This window comes from Anser anser, assembly GCF_964211835.1.
Source record: "Anser anser genome assembly, chromosome: 5".
Classification (NCBI taxonomy): domain Eukaryota; kingdom Metazoa; phylum Chordata; class Aves; order Anseriformes; family Anatidae; genus Anser; species Anser anser.
Window position 1 is genome coordinate 51,171,110 of NC_139725.1, and position 23,988 is coordinate 51,195,097.

Consider the following 23,988-nt stretch of genomic DNA (forward strand, 5'->3'; position numbering starts at 1 on the left):
ACCTTGGCACCGATGAGAAAATAAGGTGGCCCTGCAAACGTAGAGGTGCACAGGCCTTTGCAGAGCCTTAATGCTTGTGGGGGAGCCTGGCCTACACTTGTCCTGGCCCAGCCCCAGAGGAAGGCTTGATAAATTTGTAAAGACTCCTGTAATCACCGGGAAAGCCATTTTGTAACTGGAAGCCATCAATGCTGGCCTTCTCTGTGAGTGAGAAGCGCAGCTTCAGGCGAACTTTCTGATTTCTTCATCCAGAAGTGATGTGTGAGCTTTCTCAGCTTCAGATGAAGGGCAGCATCTCGCTGGAGCCAAGCAGACAGCTGGAGCTACACGCCACCCAGGAGCAAGGACACTCCAGATATCAGGTGAGCAGGTGGCCCTGAGGCCGGCCAGGGTCACGGGGAGGAAGCAGGGACAGGGACAAAAGCAGCAGCATAATTGGGAAGCACCCAAAAGAAAAACTGGATCCCACAATGGGATTTGTGCTGGGCTCTGTCACCTTGAGAGGAATGGCCTTCTCAGGGAACTCGGCAATTCGAGACTCGGGGCCAGCGGCAAAAATTCACACGGGGCTTTTGTGCGGGGGAAGAGCCAAGACCAAGGCACCTGCCGGCAGCCACCTCCGTCAGGACAGTGTCACACATGGCCCTGCGGCCCTTGCAGGAGGTGGCATTGCTCTCACACCTGGGCACACGTGGAACATGGCACCGACGTGGCACTCCTCCAGGAGCATGCACTAAAGTCCCAGAGACTTGCCAGCGTGCCTGCACCTCTCCCATTTTCTCTGGGTGTTAACTGATACCTTAAACAACTGAAATATGGGAAGGAAAGGAGCTAAATGCTATATATCATCATCACCTTGTGCACATCTGCACGTGCAGCACGCACGTGGCACAAAGCATTGCTGGTCTCACCGTGCTGTCGGTCTGTAACACTAACAGCAGCAGATGAGGCTCTGCTTAGCTGATCTGGCAAGAGACAGGGTATAAGGCCAGCACTGGGAGACTTTCAGTTCCTGGCTGAGGTATGCCACAATGTGCTCTTCAAAGCTGATCTTTTCAGGATTCAGCCCCTGGGAATGTAAACCTGTGCAACAGAGCAGCGCTGGAGAAAGCCACAGAGCACACAGGCTGCTGGAATAAATAACTCTGCTCGGAGACTGCCCCAGCTGAGCTATATATGGACATGTCTAGAAAGTGAGAACTGCTATGGTTTTTCCATTAGTATTTCAAGGGCTTTCTCCAGCCTCTCCCAGAGCCCTGTATTAAAGTGGTTTAGCAGAATAATCTTGTTTTAGCAGAGAGATACAGAGACATGGGGAAGTGCTTGGTCAGAGGTGGAGCCAGAGGAACGGCCACAACGACGGTTCCCAAGCTTTGGGTCTAAGTCTGAACCTTGCCTCAGCTCTTTCAGTTGTGAGGTGAAATCCTGTCCCTACTGAGACAAGACAAAATAATTTACCTTGCAAAAATAAAGGGGAAGGAGAAAAACTGTTCAGTTTACGGTCTCAAAACCCAGACCATGAAGACCTCATCTGCATCTTTACGTGTTTCATAGTGCGGGCAGGAAATCCTGAAGGTAGGATATTTTAATAAGAATAAATAGCCGTGGTACTGTCCCAGACTAGTTAGCAGTGCAGAATCAGAGTCCTTTTGCACTGTCTCTGATCCTCTCTCCCTACATTCCCCACTACACTGGGTGCCAGCAAGGGGCAGCCCCGCTCCCGCAGGCATAGGCAACAGGGAGGGCACAGGCGGAGGAGAGCAGAGCTGTAATCCCATGGATTAGGAGGGGACTGGAGGCAAGTAATTGTTTCCTGCAGAAGGATCCTTTTCATTGCCAGGAATTCATTTCCAAAAAAAAAAAAAAATGAATCTAATTGTACAGTTAGTGACACAGCCTGATGGACCTGGGAAGTTGCAGTCTAATTCTGGAAACCAAACTCAGTGCAAGAAACTAAGAGGAAGGTACAAAAGCAGCCACTGGTGGGCAGTGGTGGAATAATACAAGGCAGTGAGAAAAAGTGGAAAGCACTCACATGACACTATTTTAATGTAGTGCTGCTTCAGCAGATTAAAATTGCAAACGTCGGCATCAGGCTAGATGGTTTTCCTTAACTAATCCTTCTTCTAATTCTGTTTTTCATTTGTTTCCTCTGCATATACAAGCTCCGTAATAATAGATGTAACTGCTGTGCAATGGGTACACACTGGTAATAAAACGTTGTCATAACACCTGTCATGTTGGGAATGAGTGGGATCAGTGTACAGTTATGTGCACTTTGCTTCAGGGCATCCACTTGGAAATCAACCTGGAACTCCTCATTTCTGTTCCTTCTCTGGGAGAAAGAAGGGGCTACAAAAAGGATAGGATAACACATACTGGGTCACGGTGGGAACTGTGCTGAGTGATGCTCATGGAGCCATTCACTATGCCCAAACAAGACTGTGATATTTCAGAGCCATTTCAGTGTGAGACCAGTGGAGTTCAGAGGTGTTTGGCTCTCCTGTTCTCCCCACAGCAGCTCCTCACTCTGCCCGGGTCACCTCGCTGAAGGGGGGTACACTACTCCCCGCACTGCTATCACAGCATCCACCACCCTGTACGAGAAGTGATTCCTTACCTATGAAGCACAAGGGCTCTGCTGGCTGCTGCCTGGTAAACATCTTGGCCAAGATTTCCAGTGTCATAACAGCACATTCAATTCACAGTTGTCCTGCAGGTTGCCAAATCTCTGTGCCAGACCAAGGCTGCAGGAGAACACTACCAGTTGGGAAAGGAAGCATCTCACACTACTTTGCACTGGACTGCAACAAACCAAGCCCTTGATTCTTCCTGATACCAGTCTAAACAGAAGAGTTGGTCGCTAAAGTTTAGTTTCTGAAGAGTCACTGAGTTAGACACTCCTGAGTGAGTCACTGGCTGATGAAAGAAGAGGCATTCATTGCAGGCAGCATCAAGTTTGTTCAGATCTAGCTTCAAACTTTGTTCCTTTTTTCTCAGTCCAAAGGTAGCATCAGTTTTAATAGCTCCAGCCACTCCTCGAGATTAGCCCTCCTTGACTCACCAATTACACAGCTAGTAAAAACCCCATGGTACAGCAGATGAATAGTGTTTGTGCCCTGCATTTGTAGCCAAACTCAACAAGAACTGGTGTTGGTGCCAGGGATCCTTTAGCACAGGTGGTGAGTGGTGGTGAGAGCTCGCGCTGCTGCCTTGGCTGACAGCTGTGGAGCTGGGCCCAGACTCCAGGGGCATGCACACACACACACACACACACACACACAGAGAGACTCTCCAAAACCTCCCACCACCGATCCGCGGATCCTGCTCCCTCCCCACCTAGTGCATCCTGTGCTTCTTCCTGGGCTGCCGCCAAGGCAGGGCTTGTGACTGTCTCCACCTCACCCCCAGGACAAACTCAGAAGAAGTGAGGGCAAGCTAAGAGTCTTTTGAAGCCTAAGAGTCTTTTAAATAAGAAAATAAGAACACGTATGAAGAGCTGATGAAGGCAAGCATTTTTGTTGCTGATGTGTTAAGAGAAATGATTGAAGAGGAATTTATACATGTGAAAATATGACCCCAGTCATATGTGTTTTTTGTCAGAAAATCCAAATTTGAGACATGACAACAAATATGTAAATGCCTGGGTGAAAAATGAAAGTTGCAGGGTCTTTAGACTAGAGTTGCTCTTTGCTCCCCGCATCCTGCAGCTGTCCGGTAGGCCAGGGTCACCGCATTGCCCACCCCTCGGGGAGCCAGGCCAGGGCCTCCCAGGGCAAGGGGGCTGAGGAGCCAGCTTGGGATTCCAGCCTCTAGGAGGAGAAAGGCAGCTGCAAATGGGAACTGCAACTGTTAAGAGGCATTACAGCTCCGCTTTAACTGTGCTCTTTCATGTTTTTGGAAAACAAGTCGGAATTTTCCAGTGAATTTTCCATTTCAGCACTGAATGAGACACTTCCATTTCAGCAACAATTTGCCATGCTTCCCCTTCCCTACCAAAATTCTTCAAAGGATTTCAGCCCAAACTGCAAAGTGCTGCCTATTATTTTTCTTTCTTTATTCTTTTCTTTAGGACACTCTAAGTCCTTTTTCCATGAGAAAAGTGAATGCTGAAGTCGCTCTGCACTTTGTTTCTGTGGCAGGACTATGAAGGGCAGAATGGTGCCAAAACTGCACATGGTTCCTCTAGTAAAAATCAAGAGCCCAGACAATTACGTGGAAAAAACTCTGAAGCATCTCATTTCTCCTCTTTGCAACCCTGTGGAGCCTGTGCAGACTGTAAAACGCAACTGAATCAAACTGGCCCCAGGCAGCTTGGGGTGCAAGGCAGCAGCAACCATGTGCTGCTATTCCTCAGCTACATTTCCCCACTGTCTTCTTCCAGCTCTGCTGGACATCTCTACCCTCAGCTGCTCATCACTGCCTGCTGCAAGGACATGCTGCTGATGAAGGCCAGATCACCTGGGTTGAGGAGGGATGAGTGGACTGACTTCCCCACCAGGCGAGGTGGTTCTGCAGCTATCCCCTCCATGCAATGCTCCCCTCAGAAAGGACATCTGCCACTGCAGCAAGCCAAAGGAGGTTCAGCAAAATAAGACCCTTTGCTGCTCACAGTCAGTTTAGAGCCATCGTTTTCCTCCAGCTGCAAATGTGATGCCCCTAAAGCTTTAGTTTACTTGGCAAGAGGAAGGGAGGAAGGAGGAGTGAGGAGAGCGGGACCACCCTGATCCTGAAGTGTTGGCTGGCCTCTCCACATGGAACAAACAGCTCAGCATCACGCTTTCCTGTTCCAGACAATGGAAGAAAGCAGTAACCAAAGCTTGGGCAGCTCAGTCTATCTGGCTGGTTATGCCACATTTTGATCTCCTTTCCCAGTACAGGATCATGACAGCAACCACTCATTTTCTGCTTTCTGCATGAAGAGTTTGTTTCTCCTTTAATGGATTATTGGCAAAAGCTGGTAAGCCTGAAATCTCCAGAGTGCTTTATGATGTGAAAAGACACAAGTTAAAAGAATCAGACTTTTCCAGGCTCTGGCAGAGCTGTTTGTTTTTAGTGTGGGTCTCGGGAGGATGGCAGGGTTATTTGTAGACATCTTGTGCTAATGCTGTGTAGGTTCCCTTTCGCTCCCCTGTTACAGAGCCTGTTTCCAGAGTAAACCACGCTTTACAAAGAGCAGTAACTACAAGTCATGTTAATACACAGGAATCAATATAGTTCTGAATCAAAGTGTTTAATGATGCTATTAAGAAACCGCTGTTTGAGTGCTTTACCAGTTCAGCTTTCCACCAAAAGTCAAGAGGACTGTCAAGACCTAAGATGTGGTCTTCCCTCCCTAACAACAGGTTGCATCCTTCAGTTTAGGACATATTGGTGACTTTGAAAACATTGAGATAAAAACTCGTAATGCAGAAACACAAAGAGGGCATGTCACTGATAAAATGCTTCTCATGTCATGTAGGTATCCATAGTACGGCAGAATGTGCTTATTGCCTCATACCGTGGAGTAATTGTGCTGTCAGCGCTGCTGATTTAAAGAGTTATTGACTCCAGTCATATTTAAACTTTATTGCACAAACTGAATAACAAATACAGTGACATATATAAATGTATATATATATATATAATTTAAAAGCATTAGGAGGGCACGGTCCTTGGCAGTGATTAAGCAACAGCACAAAAGGAAAAGATGTAAGGGATTACTGATGGTACTAAGGCTAATCCTTGCCTCTGAACATCTGCAGAAGTTTCAAATCAGCCAAGTTCAGGTAGAACAAAATAATGCATTTACTGGCAATACAGGCAATGTTCTAACTGGCAAATTTTTGTCAAGGCAGTTTGGCAGGTGCTCCCAATGCCCACCCTGGGGCTGAGGGACCTCGGTGTGCTGAGGGGTCTGCCCAGCTTTTGGGAGGGCTTTTGGGAGCTCCTACAGCTGCTTGGGAAGGGGGCAGGTGCTGTTAACAGTGGAAGTGACAAGTGTTTTGGTTAAACTGAGCCATCCCAAGGACTGCAGAGGTTTCCGTTTGCTGGAAATTCTGAAAAATGCTGGTTTCCACCCAGTTTGGATCAAAACCACATTAAAAATAAAATCCCATGATCTCTCATTTTTTGGCTGGCTCTGCTTACTACCTGTACACATAGCTTTACATGCAACAGGATCCTTACCCTGGACAGAGGTCAAAGACATATAGTAACATATAGAATACTAAGCCCAAGAGCCAAGACAGAGGCAAACACAGATTTGACTTAAACCAAGCAATCAAAATCTTGTTATATGCTGTTGAAAGTTAATCCATAAGTCACTCAGTGTTAGAGCAATGGGGTCAAATGATTTAAGTTTTATATTTTTTAAACAAGATTGACTTTGTTAAATGAAAATAAAAAGCCATTGAGAATATTAAAATCCTAAACAAGATTTTGAATGATGTCTATCAACTTAATTGCCTAATGGAAAAGGCAGCAAGAAAGCTATTTTATTTTTACACTAATAAAAAGACACCAACCGGTGGGATAACAATCTGACAAAGCGGTATCTACTTCCAAAACTATCTGCTTAAAAAATAAAATAAAGAAGTTCTTACTCATGAAGCAAGATTGTCAAGCTCAAGAGATTTTCTTCCTGTCACATGCAGTGATCTGCATAGAGCGGCCACATACTTTCCACCCAAAATGTATTCTCCAGGGACAAGGGAAAGAAAAGGAAAGGAATGGGAAGAGAATAGGATAAAAATCAACCTCCTGTGAAGTACAACAGTCACTAAGAACTGCACATGTCAAAGATTATTCCCGTCTCTAATTTCTTGGATCAGTATGAGACCGCTGTGGAGGACTGATTAACCCACATCTGTGTTCTGTCAGTTACTTTTTTTTGCAATATTCCTTCTCAACATACAGCTGCTTCTGACTGCTTTCAGAGGTGCACCCTGGACTACTGCTGCAAACCAAAGTGGGAAATCCTACATTTCAGAAATCAGCCAAACATCCGCATGCCCTCAACAGCTACAGAACTGGTATGAGCATATCTCATTAAACCAAGATGCTTATCACATCAACATTACAGGATTAAACACGCACAGTCCTAGCTCAGTTCAGTTTCCTAGCTGAAGAAGCGTCTTTGCCTCGCTTGACTGTCACTCAGTGGGTGCCTTGTGTAAGAGAGTATTAAATCCGGATAGTGTTGAGATTATGGACTGAATTAAATCTAGCTTACTTTTGATTCAAATTCTCACTTCTTAATAGGAACCTGAGGAAGAATTGTAAACTTTAAGCAGGGTTTCTGCCCTATGAACTGGGAAAATTACTGAAAACACTGAATATTGACAGCAAAAAAGTACTGGCTGACTTATTTACTACCAGGCAACAGAAGTGTATGAAATGAATATGAGTACTGAATGCATAAAAGCTTTACTAAACTTAAGACCAAGTATATGGTAGATTGCTCTTAAATGTAATATCCCTCATATTTGTAACAGCCGTGACTTGAACCTAGCAGATCCCCATATTTCTGCAGCCTTGCTGTGGTTTATCCATCCCATGGAAAAGGTTCTTTTAGTTCTTGAGCAGTCTTTCCAGCATAGAAGTTTGAGACTAAAAGAACTGGGAATCCCTAAATCACTGATTGCTGAAAACCAGAGGATTTATCAGGTGAAAGCAGACTCCGTACTTGCCCATTTGTTACATGCTTCTTTTAGCCTGACTTGTGGGCTGGGTTTCTCTTACCATCAGTATTTACAGCAAGAAACTAAAGCCGTGAGATGGCAGCTGCTGTGGGCAGCATCCCCTGCTGTTTTTCTTGGCTGTCCCCAGAGGGACACGGGGACTTGGCTGGAGGGCCCATCCCTACAGCTTTTCCTTTGGTTTGTTCCAGCACCACCCAGCAAGAGCGGCACGCAGCTAGCCAGTCTAAATGGCCTAAACGGAGCCCTGCTCTCAGCCTGTGGGACCAACACGATTAGGTGTCTTCAGAGCACAAATACAAATGGGTGAAGCAGATGACTGGGATTCCCCCAAAGGGGCATCTCACAAGGGGTGCCTGCTGAGGGCATCTAACAGTAAATATGTGGAGATTTAAAATATTCCTGTTCCTGGCAGGAGCCACATGGGGAAATAACTCCCAATTGCTCTGTCTGGACAACTTTGGAACAACAACCTGCGTTTGCTCATCTGGCTGATTACAAACCCCTGGTCCCTGCTGTCAAGACCCACATCCGTCCGCTCGCTTCACACCAGCACTTTGCCAAGAACCCCTCCAGTTGCCTTTGCCCTGCCTCATGAGGGAAGACATGAAGGACAGCTGTGATCATCCTTATCGCCGGGGCTGAAGGTGCACAGGTCATCAACATGAGTGCACAAGAAGGAAACGCTGAGAATTTAAGCGAGCCTAAAGTCTAACCACTTCTGTCTTTTGTCTCAAACAAACAAACAACCCCCCAAACAACAACAAAACGCCCTTTTGGTAGGTAAAAGGGGCAATGCCAATGTGCAAGGCTTTCGCCCACCACCCTCTCGAGGAGCACTGACAGGGGTACACTCGCTCTTTGTGAGTGGTGACTGTGAGGGGGACTGTGACACCTCCCAGACCCCTCAGCACCCCCTTGAACCTCCCCAGCCCCCCTAATTCCCTCAGCCCGCCAAATCCCCCCAGTCCCCTCAGCCCCCTCAGGCCCCCAGGGCCGAGCAGCCGAGCCGCTGTGCCGGGCCCTGCCTGCCATCTAGCGGCTGCTGGGCGCCATCATTTCACCAGGGCCGAGGTGAGGCCTGTGTGTTAAGCAGCCGGCAGGCCCGGTGCTGGCACCCCGAGCCGGGTAGAGATCGACTTGTGAGGGAGGTGGCACGGGCTGTGAGGCTTTCACACACACACCAACACCAGGTCATTAAGCACCAGGCAGAGATGGGCACGGGGGGGTTGTTCCTTCTGCCCGTCGCTTTTCCTGTTACCCATGAAAAATAAAGTGCTGCAATTTTGCCCTCTAGGAGCTATGCAATGAAATTCAGCTCGGAAGGCGTTCAAATAGCATCTCAATGTCTTTTTAAGTGCCTATTTCTCTCTGGAGAGAAAACACAAAGATCCATTAAAATGGATGCCGGTTGTTATTTCGGAGTTAAATTGAGCATCAAGTGCCTTGATATTGTCTTTATGTTGTTTCCTGTTTCTCTAACTAATAAGCCCCTACATAATCACAGCTTCTGTAAGCCTCTAGTCAGACAGGTCTGCAAAAAGCAAAATGGTCTCTGCTTATCAGAGGCCACAAAACCCTTCCTCACACTTTTACAGCAAGCTTAAGATCTTCAGCACAAGATGCCAAAATGCATTTGAGTGGAGGAGAGCAAAGCAGAAAAGTATCGCCACTGTCAGTGGTTTCTGCTGTAGAAGAGCATTCTGTACAGATCTTCTAGATGTTTTCATCTATAAAGTCATGTCCTGCAGGACACTGGTGTAGGCAGGCCGGCTGTCTGGTCATTCAAGTTGTCCTTGGGCTCTGTGTAACAAATGCAAAGCAGAAGAGTCACTTGCTAAGTAAAATACCCGGAAATGGCATAAACATTTTGATAGTAACCTAACAAGTATATCAAAGCTCCTAGCCTGTAACATCTTTAATGTCACTTTGGTGTGGCTAAACAGCCAGGCTCCTGGGTTTAGAAAGAGAGCAGCTGGATGCACCTTTGTTGCAGTGAGTAGCTACACAGATGAGATGCTGAGGCTGAACACTCCTGCTGGATTCGCCTGCAGGTATTGCTGCAGTGTGCCCCAGAGCTGCAGCTCTTGACCAAAACACTGGCAGCTCAGTCCAGCTTCATCCTGTAGAGACACAAGCCAATGAACAACAATGCTGCAGAAACTGGGACAAAATGCAGGCAAAGGTAATGCTCTGAGAAACCAGCAAGAAGCCAGAGAACTTTACTGCTTGTACTACATTTGTGGCCAGCGGGGCATGATGTTAAGCTGAGCTGAGACAAAACCAATTGCCCCAGAAAAGACTCTCCTCCTTTTTTTTTTTTTTTTTTTTTGGTCCAATGTTTTGGTCTGTCCCAAGCCTTCGTCCAGTCCTCTCCCACAAGTGACTCAGACACGGCAGTGCTGTGGAGGAGGCTCCACTGCCATCAGAGGCAGCATTTTGCTCCTGTAAGCAGCAAGGTACCACAGCTGTCCAGCAGATGAAGCGTGCCTTTTTCCATCAATGTAAACAGCTAATATGTTAGCTCTGGATTAACAGGGGGAAAGGCCAAGCTTATGGCCTCTGCTAGTTTACCTCCGTGTGCTCTAAGTGCTTGGGAAAAGGGTATTGAAGGGTTTGGAATGGAATGGAATGGAATGGAATGGAATGGAATGGAATGGAATGGTGACCTACAAAGATCAAGTCCAACTGCCTGACCAGTGCAGAGCTAACCAAAAGTTAAAGCAGATTATTGAGGGGATTGTCCAAATGCCTCTGGAACAAAGGCAGTCTCTTTCTATGGAGAAGCTGGCAGGCAGGTACAGAGGATTTTGCTTGGAATAGGACACTGAAAGGAAATGCATTACCTGGACTGGGAAACTCCTGGCACTAGTGGCTTAAATTCAAACAGCACTGTGCTATTTCAATTAAAAAAAGAATATCATGTTAACACAAGACATTTTAACTACTTCAATGTTGACTCCATTATGATTTCTATGAAATGGATTATCAGCAATATAATTACTATGAGTGCTCATCATATTTTAGAAACAGTTCTTTGCAATAACTGAAATGCAACTACAGCTGGCAAGAGTTCGTTTTGGTGCAATAGCTGAATAAATAAATATGGGGAAAGATGCAAATATAAAAGGAACAGAGGGATTGGTAGGGATTTATATTCGACCATGATGAGAACCACACAGAGACACAGTAACAACTCATGCTCTATAATTGCAATACTGCCTAGAGAAGTGGGACAGCACAGTGGGGTGCTAACTATAGCCAGAGGTGAAGGACTTTGAGATACAAGAAGCACATGTCTGAGGATAGCAAGACTCTTCCTTTCTTATTGCTGTACTTCATTTTCCTCTTGCAAGAAGAAGGCAGGACTCCACAAGAACAACCACTGCTTGTGCAGCACCACTGCTCCGGGTTAGGTTTTGAGCATGGAACAGAAACGTGCCTCTGTGAGGCCACTGTGTGAAATGAACACCCAAGCTGATCACCATAATCAGCTTATCCCTCAATTTATCAACTGCTGCAATGTGCTATGCACTTTGTAATCTGACAGCAAAGTGAATTTGTTTACTTAAAACTCAGTGCTGGCTAGGGAAAATGTACTGTCAGATTTGCCAGGATGGATAAAGCCAGTGGATAAAGCAGAGAGACCTGTTTACTTCTCACAGCAAGAGCAAGCTTTTGAATTTGAAGGTTTCTTTCCAGAACCTGAGGAAAGTTTTTGAACAATCATGGCATTTTCCTGCACAATGCACATAACAAGATGCCTGAAATTCACCATTCACCAGATAAAGACAGGATCTTTTAAGGTTTTAATTGGGCGAGCTGACTGCCTGTCCCACGGCCACCAACCATGCAGTCAGCAGAAGTCCCAGTGATTTCGAATGACAATTGACTTGACACCCAAACGGGCCCAGGCCTGCGGGACTTGGCCCATCTTCTCCTCAATGCTTGTAAGGCAGCGAGCACGCAGGAGCTGCAGCTGGCAGCTCTAGTTGGGCTCGTGGTACAGACTGACTAACAAGAGCTGCCAGGGATTGGCAGGCTCCACTTGTCAAGCTGTCACTTGAATCCAGTCTCCCCCAGCGCTCTAAGGTATTTAATCAATTTTTTAAAATGAGTGTTTACTTTTCACATTGACTCCCGTGAAGAGTTATGCTGAGAGGGAGAACATGTAGTTCTGGCAATTACTAGGTCACAGAAAGATATTTTTTTTCTTGAACTCTCTCTCTCCCTCCTACCTCCTCCACTTTGGCCATTTGCTACAGCAAAGCACATCCACCATCCCTGCTTATCTGTGCATTGGGCCTCTGCTGGGAAACGATGCCATAAATCAAGAGCCTGACTTGCTATTCAGAGCATATAGAAAGGTTATAAATATAAGTATGCTAAAGAGCAGGAATGTTTATTTACAACATTACTTGCCCCAGCAGGGAACTGGTGCATCACAGTTGGTTCTTCTTACACCTTAACCCAGCTCTAGTGGCTGGAATTCATTGCAAAATGAGTTTTGGTCTCATCCCTCGCATGCGAGGAAGTTTAGTTTAAATGCAGGAACAATAAAGACAGCTTTTGCTGACAAAATGTAGACAAACCCTTCTCAGTCAAACCAGTGCCTTGTAAGTGTCAGTTTTTCCTTTTTTTTTTTTTTTTTAAATAATAAGGCATTGCGAGAAAATGGAAAATGCAAACATTTTCTTAATTGCAAGCAGAGAGCTGCCCCTGGCTGTTGGTGACAACCAGGCTTTTGTGTACAGAAAAGTGCAGGGGTAATGATGGTACCATTTTCTAATTAAACAGCTTCTGATAAACATTACTCAATGTTTGTTTGGTGCTGTCATATTTTAAACAGAGGAAAACAATGTGAAATTTCTGCTCACTAAAGCTGTATTGGTTTTTATGCTCTAAATTTCAGGTCTTCATTTCCTTTTATTTTTTTTTTTTTGAGATTTAGTTGGGACTGAACATTGAGATTTTCTTGTTTCTTTTGAAATGCACGATGACATATTTTCTAGTTAGCATTTATTGTTTAGGAAATTCATACTTCGTTCCTTTAATGAAGAAGACAAAGCTCCCTGTATGTTTCCCTGCTGCTCTTTGCTGCTCGAAGGCTCCAGCAGCAGACAAACAGCAGTGGGAATAGTGTTTCACTGCCTGCTCTGATGGGTCTAGTTCTTGGGGAGCACCTATATGTTTGAAACATACCAAGGAAAGCCAAGAGGTGAGCTGAGCATGGACTTCACAGCACTGGGCTGGATCTCCACACACCTCTGCGTATCAGCTCTGCTGCCACTCTAGCAAGGAGCTGTGGGAAAGGCACAGGGAGCTGTTTTTCTGTTTATAAAGCAGACATAATGACACTTTCCTATGTTATTCCTTTGAGAAATGTTGAGGTTTTTACAAGTTCTTTTGAAATTCTAAATTTCTTCATATATATACATACACTTATACAATCAGTACCTATTTAGCTAATGTCAGTATTTTATCATAGAATCACAGAATGGTTTGGGTTGGAGAGGACCTTAAAGATTGTCCAGCTCCAGCCCCCTGCCATGGGCAGGGACACCTCCCACCAGCCCAGGCTGCCCAAAGCCCCATCCAGCCTGGCCTTGAGCACCTCCAGGGATGGGGCATCCACAGCTTCTTTGGGCAGCCTGTGCCAGTGCCTCACCACCCTCTGAGTGAAGATTTTCTTCCTAATATTTAATCTAAATCTGCCCTCTTTTCATTTAAAGCCATTCCCCCTTGTCCTATCACTATACCCCCTGACAAAGAGTCCCTCCCCAGCTTTCCTGTACCCCCCTTTAGGTACTGGCAGGCCGCTGTAAGGTCTTGCTGGAGCCTTCTCTTCTCCAGGACTGAACAACCCCAACTCTCTCAGCCTGTCTTCACAGGAGAGGTGCTCCAGCCCATTTTATTTTTGTATATAGTCATATTAGCTAAAAGCTAGGTCACATTATTTGTGCACACACATCTATGATTGAACGATCTGCTAGAAAATGAACTTTGGAAAACTTCTATGAAGAAAGGCACATATTTTCCAGTCATGATGTAAGGATAAACTTTATTTGCATTTGGAATTCAAGAGATTTTAAGAACCTAGGTAAACAAAGAAAAAAATATCAAGAAGTATTTCAGCAAATTTAATTCTCACAATTTTTTTAACTTGCCAAGAAAACCATGCTGTGAGGTCATCTGAGAACTGAGAGGATCTGACTTCACTTGAGCTGGCTTAGAAACAACACTAACAGAAACAGTCTGAAATGGCTGGAAAATGGATCGACAGCGGCTGTCTCCTTACACCTTGCACCTTATAGCACCTTATAACCAATGCTGGTACAGAAATCTAATAGTTATATTCCAGTCAGTACTAAAATTGCTTATAGTTGCGTAGGTATTTCCACAAGGAAAGGAAAATAAACTCCACTGCTATAAGGGCATTCACACTACCAAGTAGGCCGGTACAATCACATGAGCAATAACAGGACACCATACCTCTAACCAAACTAGGGGTACCAAAGTCTATGTGTACTTTGCAGTGCTCTTTCTCCTTTTTGAACCTAGGATTTGGGGCTGTGTTCTGTAACTGCAGCCGTCACCTACAGAAATTTGGCAGTTTGTACCATCTTAAGTTGGTTGCTCTGGAAACAGGCCTCAATTTCTTCTCGCTTAACAGCAAGAGCTACTGAACTCCAAGATAAACAAGTGTAACAGCCCTGTTCGCTTGCTTTCAGAGGCCAATGAACTTGCCTCAGGAGTCATGGATTACTATTTTTCCTCTTTCGTCTCCATTCTGTGAGGCCAGCCCCATGAGGAGCTTTTGATTGACTTGAGGAAACACTGGAGCCCTTAAGTAGCTTTCACAAAAGGAATCTGGAATAGGAAATCTCACGTGGGCCAGAAAAATATCGAACAATTGCCATAGCATCAGAAGGGGAGAGGGAGGGAAGATAGCTATAGAGGGTTACAAAATCAGCACCATTTCCTAAAGCAAAAAGTCCTTTTGTCTGTCATGTCCCTCCTCCTTCAATCCTATGACCTCTGACACCATCCTCTTTTTCTGCAAAGACCGCTGGCTGGATATTAAACATTGCTTGCTATGTTATCAGGCTTGCCGCTTAACTCACAGTCTTCTGAGCAACTTCCCTCACCAAGCCACTCATCAGACAACGTGGAATTACTCAGTCCCCCAAAGGCACCCTGCTAGCACAGGACAAAGCAGTGGGTATTTGAACACCCAGGAAAGCACAGTGTTTATTACCAGATTTTCCTCCTGGGATCAGACAGCGTAAAGTGAAATCACCATGAGCGCGCTTTCCTTCCTCCTTTCCTCCTTACGGATGTGAACACAGGCTTACAAGGGATGAGCAAGGGCAGGAACTTGCTCTGCATCAGCTTCCTAATTGCTATTTCCTCCATGTGCACCCTTTCCCTGTGGCGAGCGTGGTGAACGTGCAGTACCTGTCCCTTTCCCGGCAAGGTGCAAATTACCTGCCATATGCCTCATGGCAAGAGGTGCGCCTGGGCTGCCGGCATATGCTAAGGCAGCTCTCCAATTTCTCCTTTGTTAACTTGCTGTTTCACTAACACACAGGGGAAGAGAGAAAGAAAAGGCTACGAATTTCGGGAAACTTTACTGTCCAAAGTATGAGAACTTGTCCAAACTATCTCCTCAGCAGATGTCTTAAACTACAGGGACTCTTCCTTCTTTTGATAGTCAGATGACATACTGGGAGCTCTGTGGCAAGGATGAGTGGCCTCCCACACTCACAAAATAAAAACGTAGGTTCAGAAGCTAGAAGGGTTTCAATTTTCTGGCTCTGTATTGGCCGGGCCACTACCAACACTTTGCTGAACTCATGCCTTGATTAATCTATTTGGTAGTTGCTCTTACAGCCTAAACAGACCTAATTAGTCTATTAATTAATGAGTATTTTAGCAGACATAAGCTGCCACAAAACACAAGATTACTTGTTGGATGCTTTAGCATAACTGCTGTGCCAGTAGAGCATTATAGAAGTAATTCATTACTACACATTTCATTAAATACTGAAATTAAATCACCCATATGCACTCGATGTAAAACTGTTCATGTCTAATTTGCACCAGTGAAACATGCAAATAATCAGAGCTGGATAAAAACCTGCTCCTCTGCCCTCTTCTCCTCCAGCAGTAACCTAGTCCACACTGGAGAGGGACCGTTAAGCAGTAATATTTTCCAGTTACTGTTTAATAATTTGCTTAAATTAGCTAAAGCAAGCATAAGGTTCCTCCTATAGTTAGAAGACTCCATGTATTAGCAAGAGAAGGACAAGTGAAAGCAGGCAGTCAGAAGAGAGCTTGCAGAGTGCTAGACAAGTATTCTTTTTAAGACATGGATATTTTTAGGGTCCAAGCAATGGCTTGAGCTCCCATGGGATACTTTATCAGTAGATTAAGCCCAGAGAACACGTGCTGAGTGCGTCAGGGGCTGTGGGAGAAAACCAGCAGCATAGCATGCCATAGGCAAGCATGAAGAAGGCGAGGAGGAGGGCAGAGGTGTCGCGCTCCATCCTAGGGAGACTTAGCAAGACAGTGGGCTGAGGGCCAGACGGAGGGGTGGGTGTGTGAACTAGGCTGTTAAGCACAAGGAAACAGGAGCAGCTGAAAAACTTCACAGCAATGATGGAGAAGAAATAATACTCTCATCATCCTCCAGTTCAGTTCTTCCTGTCATCATGTGGAATTATAAATTGCCAAACTCTTCTACCTCATGCAGATTTTCAGACAAGGGAGGGGATACAGAGTGCTAGTGTCAGGAGTCGGCCTTGATTTTGTCTGATGAATCGCAGGCAAAAATCTATCACAAGATACACAGAAGGCCCACCTGTTCTTCAGTCCTTCAGGGATGCAAAAAGCAATGAAAGTTTTCTTTCCATAGCTTAAAAATATGATTAATATGGTACAGGAAAAAAAGAAGGAATGAGACAGGGCACGCTTGCCTTTGCTCAGTTTCATTTTCTCAGCTCTCCTTGCAAGAAGCATTCTTTAAATTTGTATTTTCTCAGATGTCACAGATACTGCAAAGATGTTTTGTCTTCTCACATGGATAAAGCCTTACAACTTCTCCCCCCCACCCACCCATACCACCCCAAAGGACAGGACATCAGATGAACAGTGTATTGCAAGAAAAGCTTCATAAATTTATAACCTCTGTACTGTTATGATTAAATTGTCACATCTCTTCTTCAGTAATGCAAGGCAGCAAGTGAGAGAAAAGCCCTTGTCAGAGATGGGGGAGCAGGAGAGTCAATTATTCATAAAGATGAAAGAGCAAAGAACTTGCTACTCTTCCAGAACCAGCAAGTGGTTGGTGGGGACACTTAACTCCATAGGTAAATTTCTCTTTGACTAGTTGAGTCAGTTGGTGCCTCCTAGCAGGGCAGTCACACTGATTCAATACAAGACACAAAAACTTTGCTCAGTCTAGAGCTGGAAGGTGAAGGTTTTCTGTGCTCCCACCAATATAAGTGTCGCTACTGTGCCTTACCTTTTGGGTGCTTCTCCCCTGAATTTCCTCTCCTTGACCGCTAAATGTACAGGGAAAGCTATAAGAAATTTAGAAATTCCAAGGAATTGAAAGCAGACATAGACTTTGCGTTTTATACCAAATATAATTTAACAAGAATTCAAAATACATTTTTCTGACATAGTTTAAAAAACATTTTTAACAAGTATTTGCCCAGGTCAGGCTAAAATGATTCAGAAGTACAATCATCAGGAAACACTCTTCATAAGTGACATTTCACATCATCATCTTTTCCAACAGAACAAAGGTCATGATTCAAACATGTTTTCAAACACAGACTTAATTCCAGATACTAATTAGTAACATGCTGAGTAGCAACACTCATTCCTGAAAAGTCTGCCTGGATTGCGTATCTCCCAAGGTCAGTCCTGGACTATTGCCACCTTGACTTTTTTTTTCCAACATTCTTAAACATATTAACAAAGGAGTAATGGAATTAGACACAGCAGATAACAGAACTGAGAAATAGTATCAGAGGGGAAAGGAAACTGGGAGAGATTCCCATAACTACAATTCTAGCCTGCCTGGTAACACTACCTGTATTTACTGCCTTTCTCACTGAACTAACTGCAGTAAAAGCCAAATCTGCCACTACCACCAGCTCAGATTGTCCCCTGCATAAAGCCTACTTTCCCCGTTAATAACATTAAAATTCAAATCAAGTTACATTAGAATATGTCCACAGCGAGTTTTACCCAGTACTTCCACCTGCTTTATAAAAAGAAGCAATGAACAGAACTATCTCAAAACTAACTAAATTCTATTAATATGGACAGTAAGGAAAAGGATGTCAGAAAATAAGATTGAAGACAGGATTCAAGAGTAACTAATCACATGTTAACAGTGCCCAGATTCAGATCAACATTTTGCTGTGTGCCTGCACAACCAAGACACAGAAATCATCCCTTGATACTACGTGTTTTCTAGCTGAGCTCCTGCATAAGAACTGTCAGCCTTGATAAGGTTAGTCCTTGATTCCATCACAGCAAGAGATCTTGCTTAGTTATCTAATTTTTTTTGATTTATTCTTCATGGCGTGTTGTTTTGACACGGTACCCAGAGCAGATTCTGAATTGCCCGCTGAGGACTGAGGCAGGAGTAGTTTTCCAGACTGCGTTGGGTACTTGGTTTTCATAAAGACTTTGAACAGTGGCTGGGACAGCATATGTTTCAGTTGTTTCTTCATTCCCTTCAGCATCTTTTGCTTCTGGCTTTCTTCTTGCTCACTAGCTTTTCTTCCTTGGGAATGAAAATCAAAGATACAGAATGTTACAACAGAAGAACTTGCACTGGCCTGTTTCATCAGCCTTTAGCATCTGCCCCTACTGCTACAAATCTCCCTCCAACAAAACCGCTCAACTACAATGTAGTTTTCCGGTCATCTGTGACATTTCTAGATCACCTGAGGTTGTCCACAAGAAAAAAAAAGTAAGAATAAACATGACTGAGTAGCTCTATCCCAGGCTTCATTCTGCTAAATCATTCACTTGACTTTCAACCCAGAGCATTCTCTCGGGAACAAAAAGAAAAGGGGTCCAGAAGACAAAATATTAACTGAGGGTTTCCAGCTCTGGCAGAACCTTCTCCTCTGTAAGTTGTTACCTTATGCAAGCCTCATTTCAGCACATGTTAAATGGGAAACTCTTTTCTTTCTTATACATAAAAAACCCAATGAGATGGCCAGATTTAATATCATAGAAGGAAGGGAACAAAAGAGACCTGAGATAGTTCACAGGATCAGAAGCCTGATCTGGAGGGAATAAATGAAATCAAGGTTATCTGTAATGTAAATTGAAAGGACATTACTACATCCATTGTAACAATATAAGAAGCATTTTATTTATGGGAGGTATGACTAAGACTTTCATTTGTTTCCAACAAGCTATGGAAGAATCGGAGACTGAATAACTGCATGAATCTGGCAAGATTCTGGGTGGCAATTACAAAGCGCTTCACTGAAGAACCGCAACTAACTTGCATTAGTTGTGCTGTTTTGAAACTTATCTCAAAGCACAGAATATTCAGATTATGTCAAAACAGACAGGCTGCTAATTATCTGAGAGCACTGCTGAACAGTTCGGACAGATCTGATTAGTCTTTGCTTGGAAAGTAGGAGAAAACGAACTAGCCTATGGTCAAAGGAAAGGGGAAAAATATGTATCTGAACATTCAGGCATCTGTATATTAAGCAGCTACCAGGATAGAGGCAGCTTAAGCTGAAGTGACCCAGGCAGCAACTCCATTCAGTACGCCTTCTGGACTGGTAGGAAATTATACCTTCAGCTCCTAAAATTGGAGCACAGTGTGGCATTTAACAGTCCATCTAAGCAGTGCAAAGCTTCATGGCATTCAACTAATAGGCACCTGTAGCTGCACAGCCCTATACATTCCCCCAGGCACAGCCTGCAGAATATTTAATCTTAAAGTACAAGAAAATATTATAGTTTTAACACACCACCTGAAACCTCAACAACTTGCATACCACTATTCGACACTTAGCCCACACAATTCAACCCACATAAGGCTCACATAATTTTTGGTATTTGCCAGCATTTCCTGGGTGTTCCTCCACAGCGCTGCCTGGCTCCTGTCCTGCTGCTTGACTACAGGGGGATGGGAGAAATAAGCAGGAGTGGATAAATAGCTTTTTCTTTGACACAGAGGGGAAAAGATTCCCACCGGACATACTAGACTGTTAGATTACCTTAAAACGGTTGCTACAAGTTAAACTATCCTATGTTGCCTGGACTTGTCTGTGTCTTGCCACAATTGTCACAACTCACTCCCTCACTGCAGCACTACTACACAACCATCCTGAAAACACTAGCAATGCCACGTACTAAGTAGTAACACTGCTTTACTTCCCCTTCTGCCCTGCAGGGTTTAAAAGTTCCTCTACCACAGTAGCACTCTTTTTGGACACCAGTGCTGTAGGACCAACTGAGCACACCCATAACAAGCACTACTACTTGCCCATAAAGAGGTCATCATCGAGATCGACTTCAAGAGCCTCCGCAGCTTGCTGGAGCCAAGAATCGTGTTGCTTCGCTCGACTATTGAAAAATTCTGCCTTCTCAATCTGCCGTGCCAAATTCATCCGCTCCTGCAACAAAAGTGCATCTCAGACATTTCGATCAGGTTTAAATGTGGGGCACTCTAGCAGAATCAGTGTTTGAAAGCATGCATTACAATGCAACCTAGGTGTCAGCCTTGCAGAGAGACAGATGCATTTGTTCCCTACTGCTGTCCCAGCAGACACCCTATGTAATACGGACACATCATTTGCCAAAGCGTTTTCCTTCTTCAGATATCCATGATTGAATTTGACTCCTAAAATATCTCAACTTCTAAACATCGCTGAATGTTAGCACCTCATTCTTTAAAGGAATTGTCATAAACACTTCAGAGACATCAGGGACGCATCACCAATCATTTCCAAAGTACAGCTGGATCTTAAAAGTTACCAGTTTCAGCAATGGGGGACAGCCACTAAACTTCATGTTATTCTGAAGAACCAAGTTCCTGCAGGCCACACACGTTTCAAAAATGCACCTGACTTTGTTTAGGCACAGGACAAAATGTTCCATCCTTCTTCCCAGCTGCTCATATGTGGAATGAAGATGTCCAGCAAACCTAACCTGACCTGCAGCCTTCCAGTTAGGCCAAGCTGTCTTAAATAGCTAATTTGTTACGGAAAGAAAATTTGCACTGACAGTAAATAATAAATCAACCTAGCAACAACTTCTGCTGTTTGGAATGTGCCTGCGGTTGCACAAAAACTGTGTGCAGGACTCCCTTACGAGCCCAAATGAATAGCTGGGTGCTGCACAGTTACAGCACCACCCGGAACTGCCAAGATAATTAAAACAGCAGAAACAAGAAATTAAACTTGTAATCGACTAATAAAACAAGTCAGTCACATCTCCTTAGATCATTACAAGGAATTTTAAATAGCTTTTCCGTCTTCATAAAATTTGAGTCCTTTTTTGGTCTCTTCTCTACCATGGTTTGCCAATTCTATTCCTCTCAACTGTGAAATTCCTTCTGATTTTTCACAACTTGAATGAAGGCAGGCAGAACCAGGGAAGAGAGTAAAAAAGGGACAGACATAAAGAACTAGCAGCACTATGAGTCCTAACTACAAGGGCTTTGTGATTAAGTGCAGGGCAAAGTGTAAATGACACCTGACCATGTGAAGGGCCTAGGAGGCTAGAGTTCTGTAATTACAATTAGAAAGACACCTTACCTGGGGAAAGAAGTACTGTTATGGAGAGAAGAGAGTGAGATGGTGGCAGGAAAATTTAAGTGTGGGAACAATATTTACCTGCCCATTAATTGACAGAGCGTGATAACTGCCAAGAGCTACTCATGAAGAAATGCCAAAGGGACCTCTGCAGGAGCACTCTCAAAATAAGTTATTTTTTCAGAAAGCAGAAACATTTCTTTCTGAAATGTATTGTTTTGTAAATCCTAACCACTGTGAATCTTGGGAGTTACTGAATGACTGAATTGTCGGCTAAAAAAAAGGAAACATACCTGGTTCTGACCGGGTTCAGTGGCAGCCAAAGACCACTGAAGATCCTGCTCTAGTCTATTCCTAACGGATACTTTAAACATCCCAGCTTCCCAGCCACCAAGCATACACACCTCCCTGTACCATTTTTGGGAATCTAGTCATGAGAAGCTCTGTGCAATGACAGGCAAGAAAAATGTGTTGTTTATGTCTGAATACTTTTCTTGGGCCAGTTATTGAGGAGAAACCACAAACATTGGTTTAAAAAGATAAAGTGTGATTTTTCAAATCCAGGTCCTGAAGAGTAAATTTCATCTGAAACCTGGAAAGAACGTGATGGGCAATGCAGTAATGTAAGCAAGCAAGTAAGCAACTACTCAAGCTGCACAGAGATTGACGTTTCTTTACCTTGATAGAAGTCATATACTTGGTTTCAACTGGGAAAAATGGCAGCTCTTCACTCTTCTCCAAGGTTTTATAAATCTTCCTAAAATTGATCAAGTCATCAGGGCCGATCAACAATAAGCTAAGGCCTTCATTGGCAGCTCGGGCTGTTCTGCCGCTTCTGTGTACATACAACTCAGAAGTGCGAGGGACCTGCAAAAAGTCAGACAAATGGTGAAACTGGCCACAGAAGCTTAGCAGCAGCTTGTCATTCTTTGGCCAAGAGATTGCCACATAGTACCAGGCCTTATGATAAATTGCTTTTTATATGCACATGGCACATTGCATGTAACACAGCTGAAGGTAATGGTGAAAGACATTGCCTCGGGACAGTTTTTGTTCCCTGGTCTAGTATTTTTCCTGGCATAATCTGTTACAAGTCTTCTCCTAACTTCTGACCCTCTGACATTTCATTTGCAAAGCAGGAAAAAATTGTATGCATGTATGCATTTTCAAAGAAGAATTATAAGGATGAGTCATGTGACACCTTTGGGTGTTAAAGCAAAAAGTTAAGCAAAAAGCAAGGAGAATCATATCTGTTATGTCATTTCTTGTATATAATCACACACTTATAATGACAGTCACTGTAGCAGTGGTACAAAGCACTACAGGACAGTTTAATTAAAGATGATTAAATCCCTATACTCTTAACACAGGACTGAGAATCAGAGCTTTATAGACTTTGGGTTGCTAGTAAAAGAAACTTACTTCAAAACCAAAATAGTAAAGGCAAAAACATCAAAGATATTTAACCTGGTAGTGGATGACATGCTGCACGTTGGGAATATCAAGACCACGAGCTGCAACATCTGTTGTCAGGAGGACACAGCTGAGAAAGTGATAATATTTAATGAACATAAAATTGAAGAGTAAACCATCTGCCAAGAAATGTAAAATACATGACCCTGAATTCTACCACAGCAATTTAAGGAACAAATTTGTACTATCATCTGCTAGAAATACGCTATTTGTTTGCCCTTACAGAAAACCATACCCAGTATTACCTCACAGGCAGTCTTGAAACAGAAACTCTTACAGTAAAAGAAATAACATAAATGTTACCTTCAGCAGGTTCATTCTGTTTCTAATAATGAAATTCCCTACCTTGCTGTATCCTGTTTTCCTAAGCTTTTATTCTCAGGAATTCACAGGAAATAGCATAAATCACTATTCAACAACCAAATCCAACCCCTTGACAGGGGGCTAAAAGGTCTCCCTCAGTACATTTTTCAGTGCTCTGCCCAGGCTGTGTTTAAAAATATCATTAGCTTGGTATGACAATAGCATTAACAACACAGTTGATCTTATGGCAGGACAGAAAGGCTATTACACATTTCACCAGTCGAGAAAATCACATTATTATTAACATTATTGATTTAATTAACAATTCTGGGGGCTGAAGTGTCTTCTACCAAGTCGTACTCAAATAATTTCTCTACATAAATTAAAAACTAGAAATATAAGGTGGTTATTCTGTTCTGATTATTAGTATTTCCCCTCACCCCTAGAAATGAAGTACTACTCAGAAAAGTAATTCTTTTATAGAAAGACTCTGTTACAGAGACAGAAATCTGCCTAGGGTATGGAGCAATTTGTTCATAAAAAAACAAAAAACCTCCCAGCAGCTGAAAAGAGTTATTTGTAGGTAGCATGAATTTGTTAAGATTTTATGGCATCTGACTGCATACCCTATGGCTACAAGGTTCAAAGCAGAAATAAACAGAAAATTCCATGGTGTGCATTTTGCAAGAGGCTGTTGTAGATGGCCTCGTAGATTGCTTCTTGCC

The 23,988-nt window shown here is 43.8% G+C and overlaps 2 protein-coding genes and 1 long non-coding RNA gene across 15 annotated transcripts in view; 1 reads left to right on the forward strand and 2 right to left on the reverse strand.

Annotated features, from left to right (window-relative positions):
* The window catches only part of ASB2 (ankyrin repeat and SOCS box containing 2), a 54,526-nt gene extending 51,206 nt beyond the window's left edge, over positions 1–3,320 (reverse strand). For 3 of the 6 annotated variants that reach the window (XM_083838110.1, XM_083838112.1, XM_083838109.1), the window contains exon 1: positions 2,621–3,318. The gene's annotated coding sequence lies outside the window, so the exon portion shown is untranslated. Of the gene's footprint in view, positions 1–2,620 lie in introns of all 6 variants that reach the window. The other 3 variants (XM_083838115.1, XM_083838114.1, XM_083838113.1) reach the window with 1 other exon arrangement.
* On the forward strand, positions 1–21,185 carry LOC310900326. Its single transcript, XR_014585017.1, has 2 exons — positions 1–362; positions 20,125–21,185. It is a non-coding gene; the product is annotated as an uncharacterized lncRNA (long non-coding RNA).
* DDX24 (DEAD-box helicase 24) overlaps positions 17,310–23,988 on the reverse strand; it is a 14,821-nt gene continuing 8,142 nt past the window's right edge. For 5 of the 8 annotated variants that reach the window (XM_083838099.1, XM_083838101.1, XM_083838103.1 and 2 more), the window contains exons 6-9: positions 22,955–23,030; positions 22,166–22,354; positions 20,218–20,347; positions 17,310–18,483 (exon numbers count right to left, since the gene is read on the reverse strand). In XM_083838099.1, the coding sequence (XP_083694225.1) occupies positions 18,248–18,483; positions 20,218–20,347; positions 22,166–22,354; positions 22,955–23,030 (631 nt within the window). In that variant the 3' untranslated portion in view covers positions 17,310–18,247. Of the gene's footprint in view, positions 18,484–20,213; positions 20,348–22,165; positions 22,355–22,954; positions 23,031–23,988 lie in introns of all 8 variants that reach the window. The other 3 variants (XM_083838104.1, XM_083838105.1, XM_083838106.1) reach the window with 2 other exon arrangements.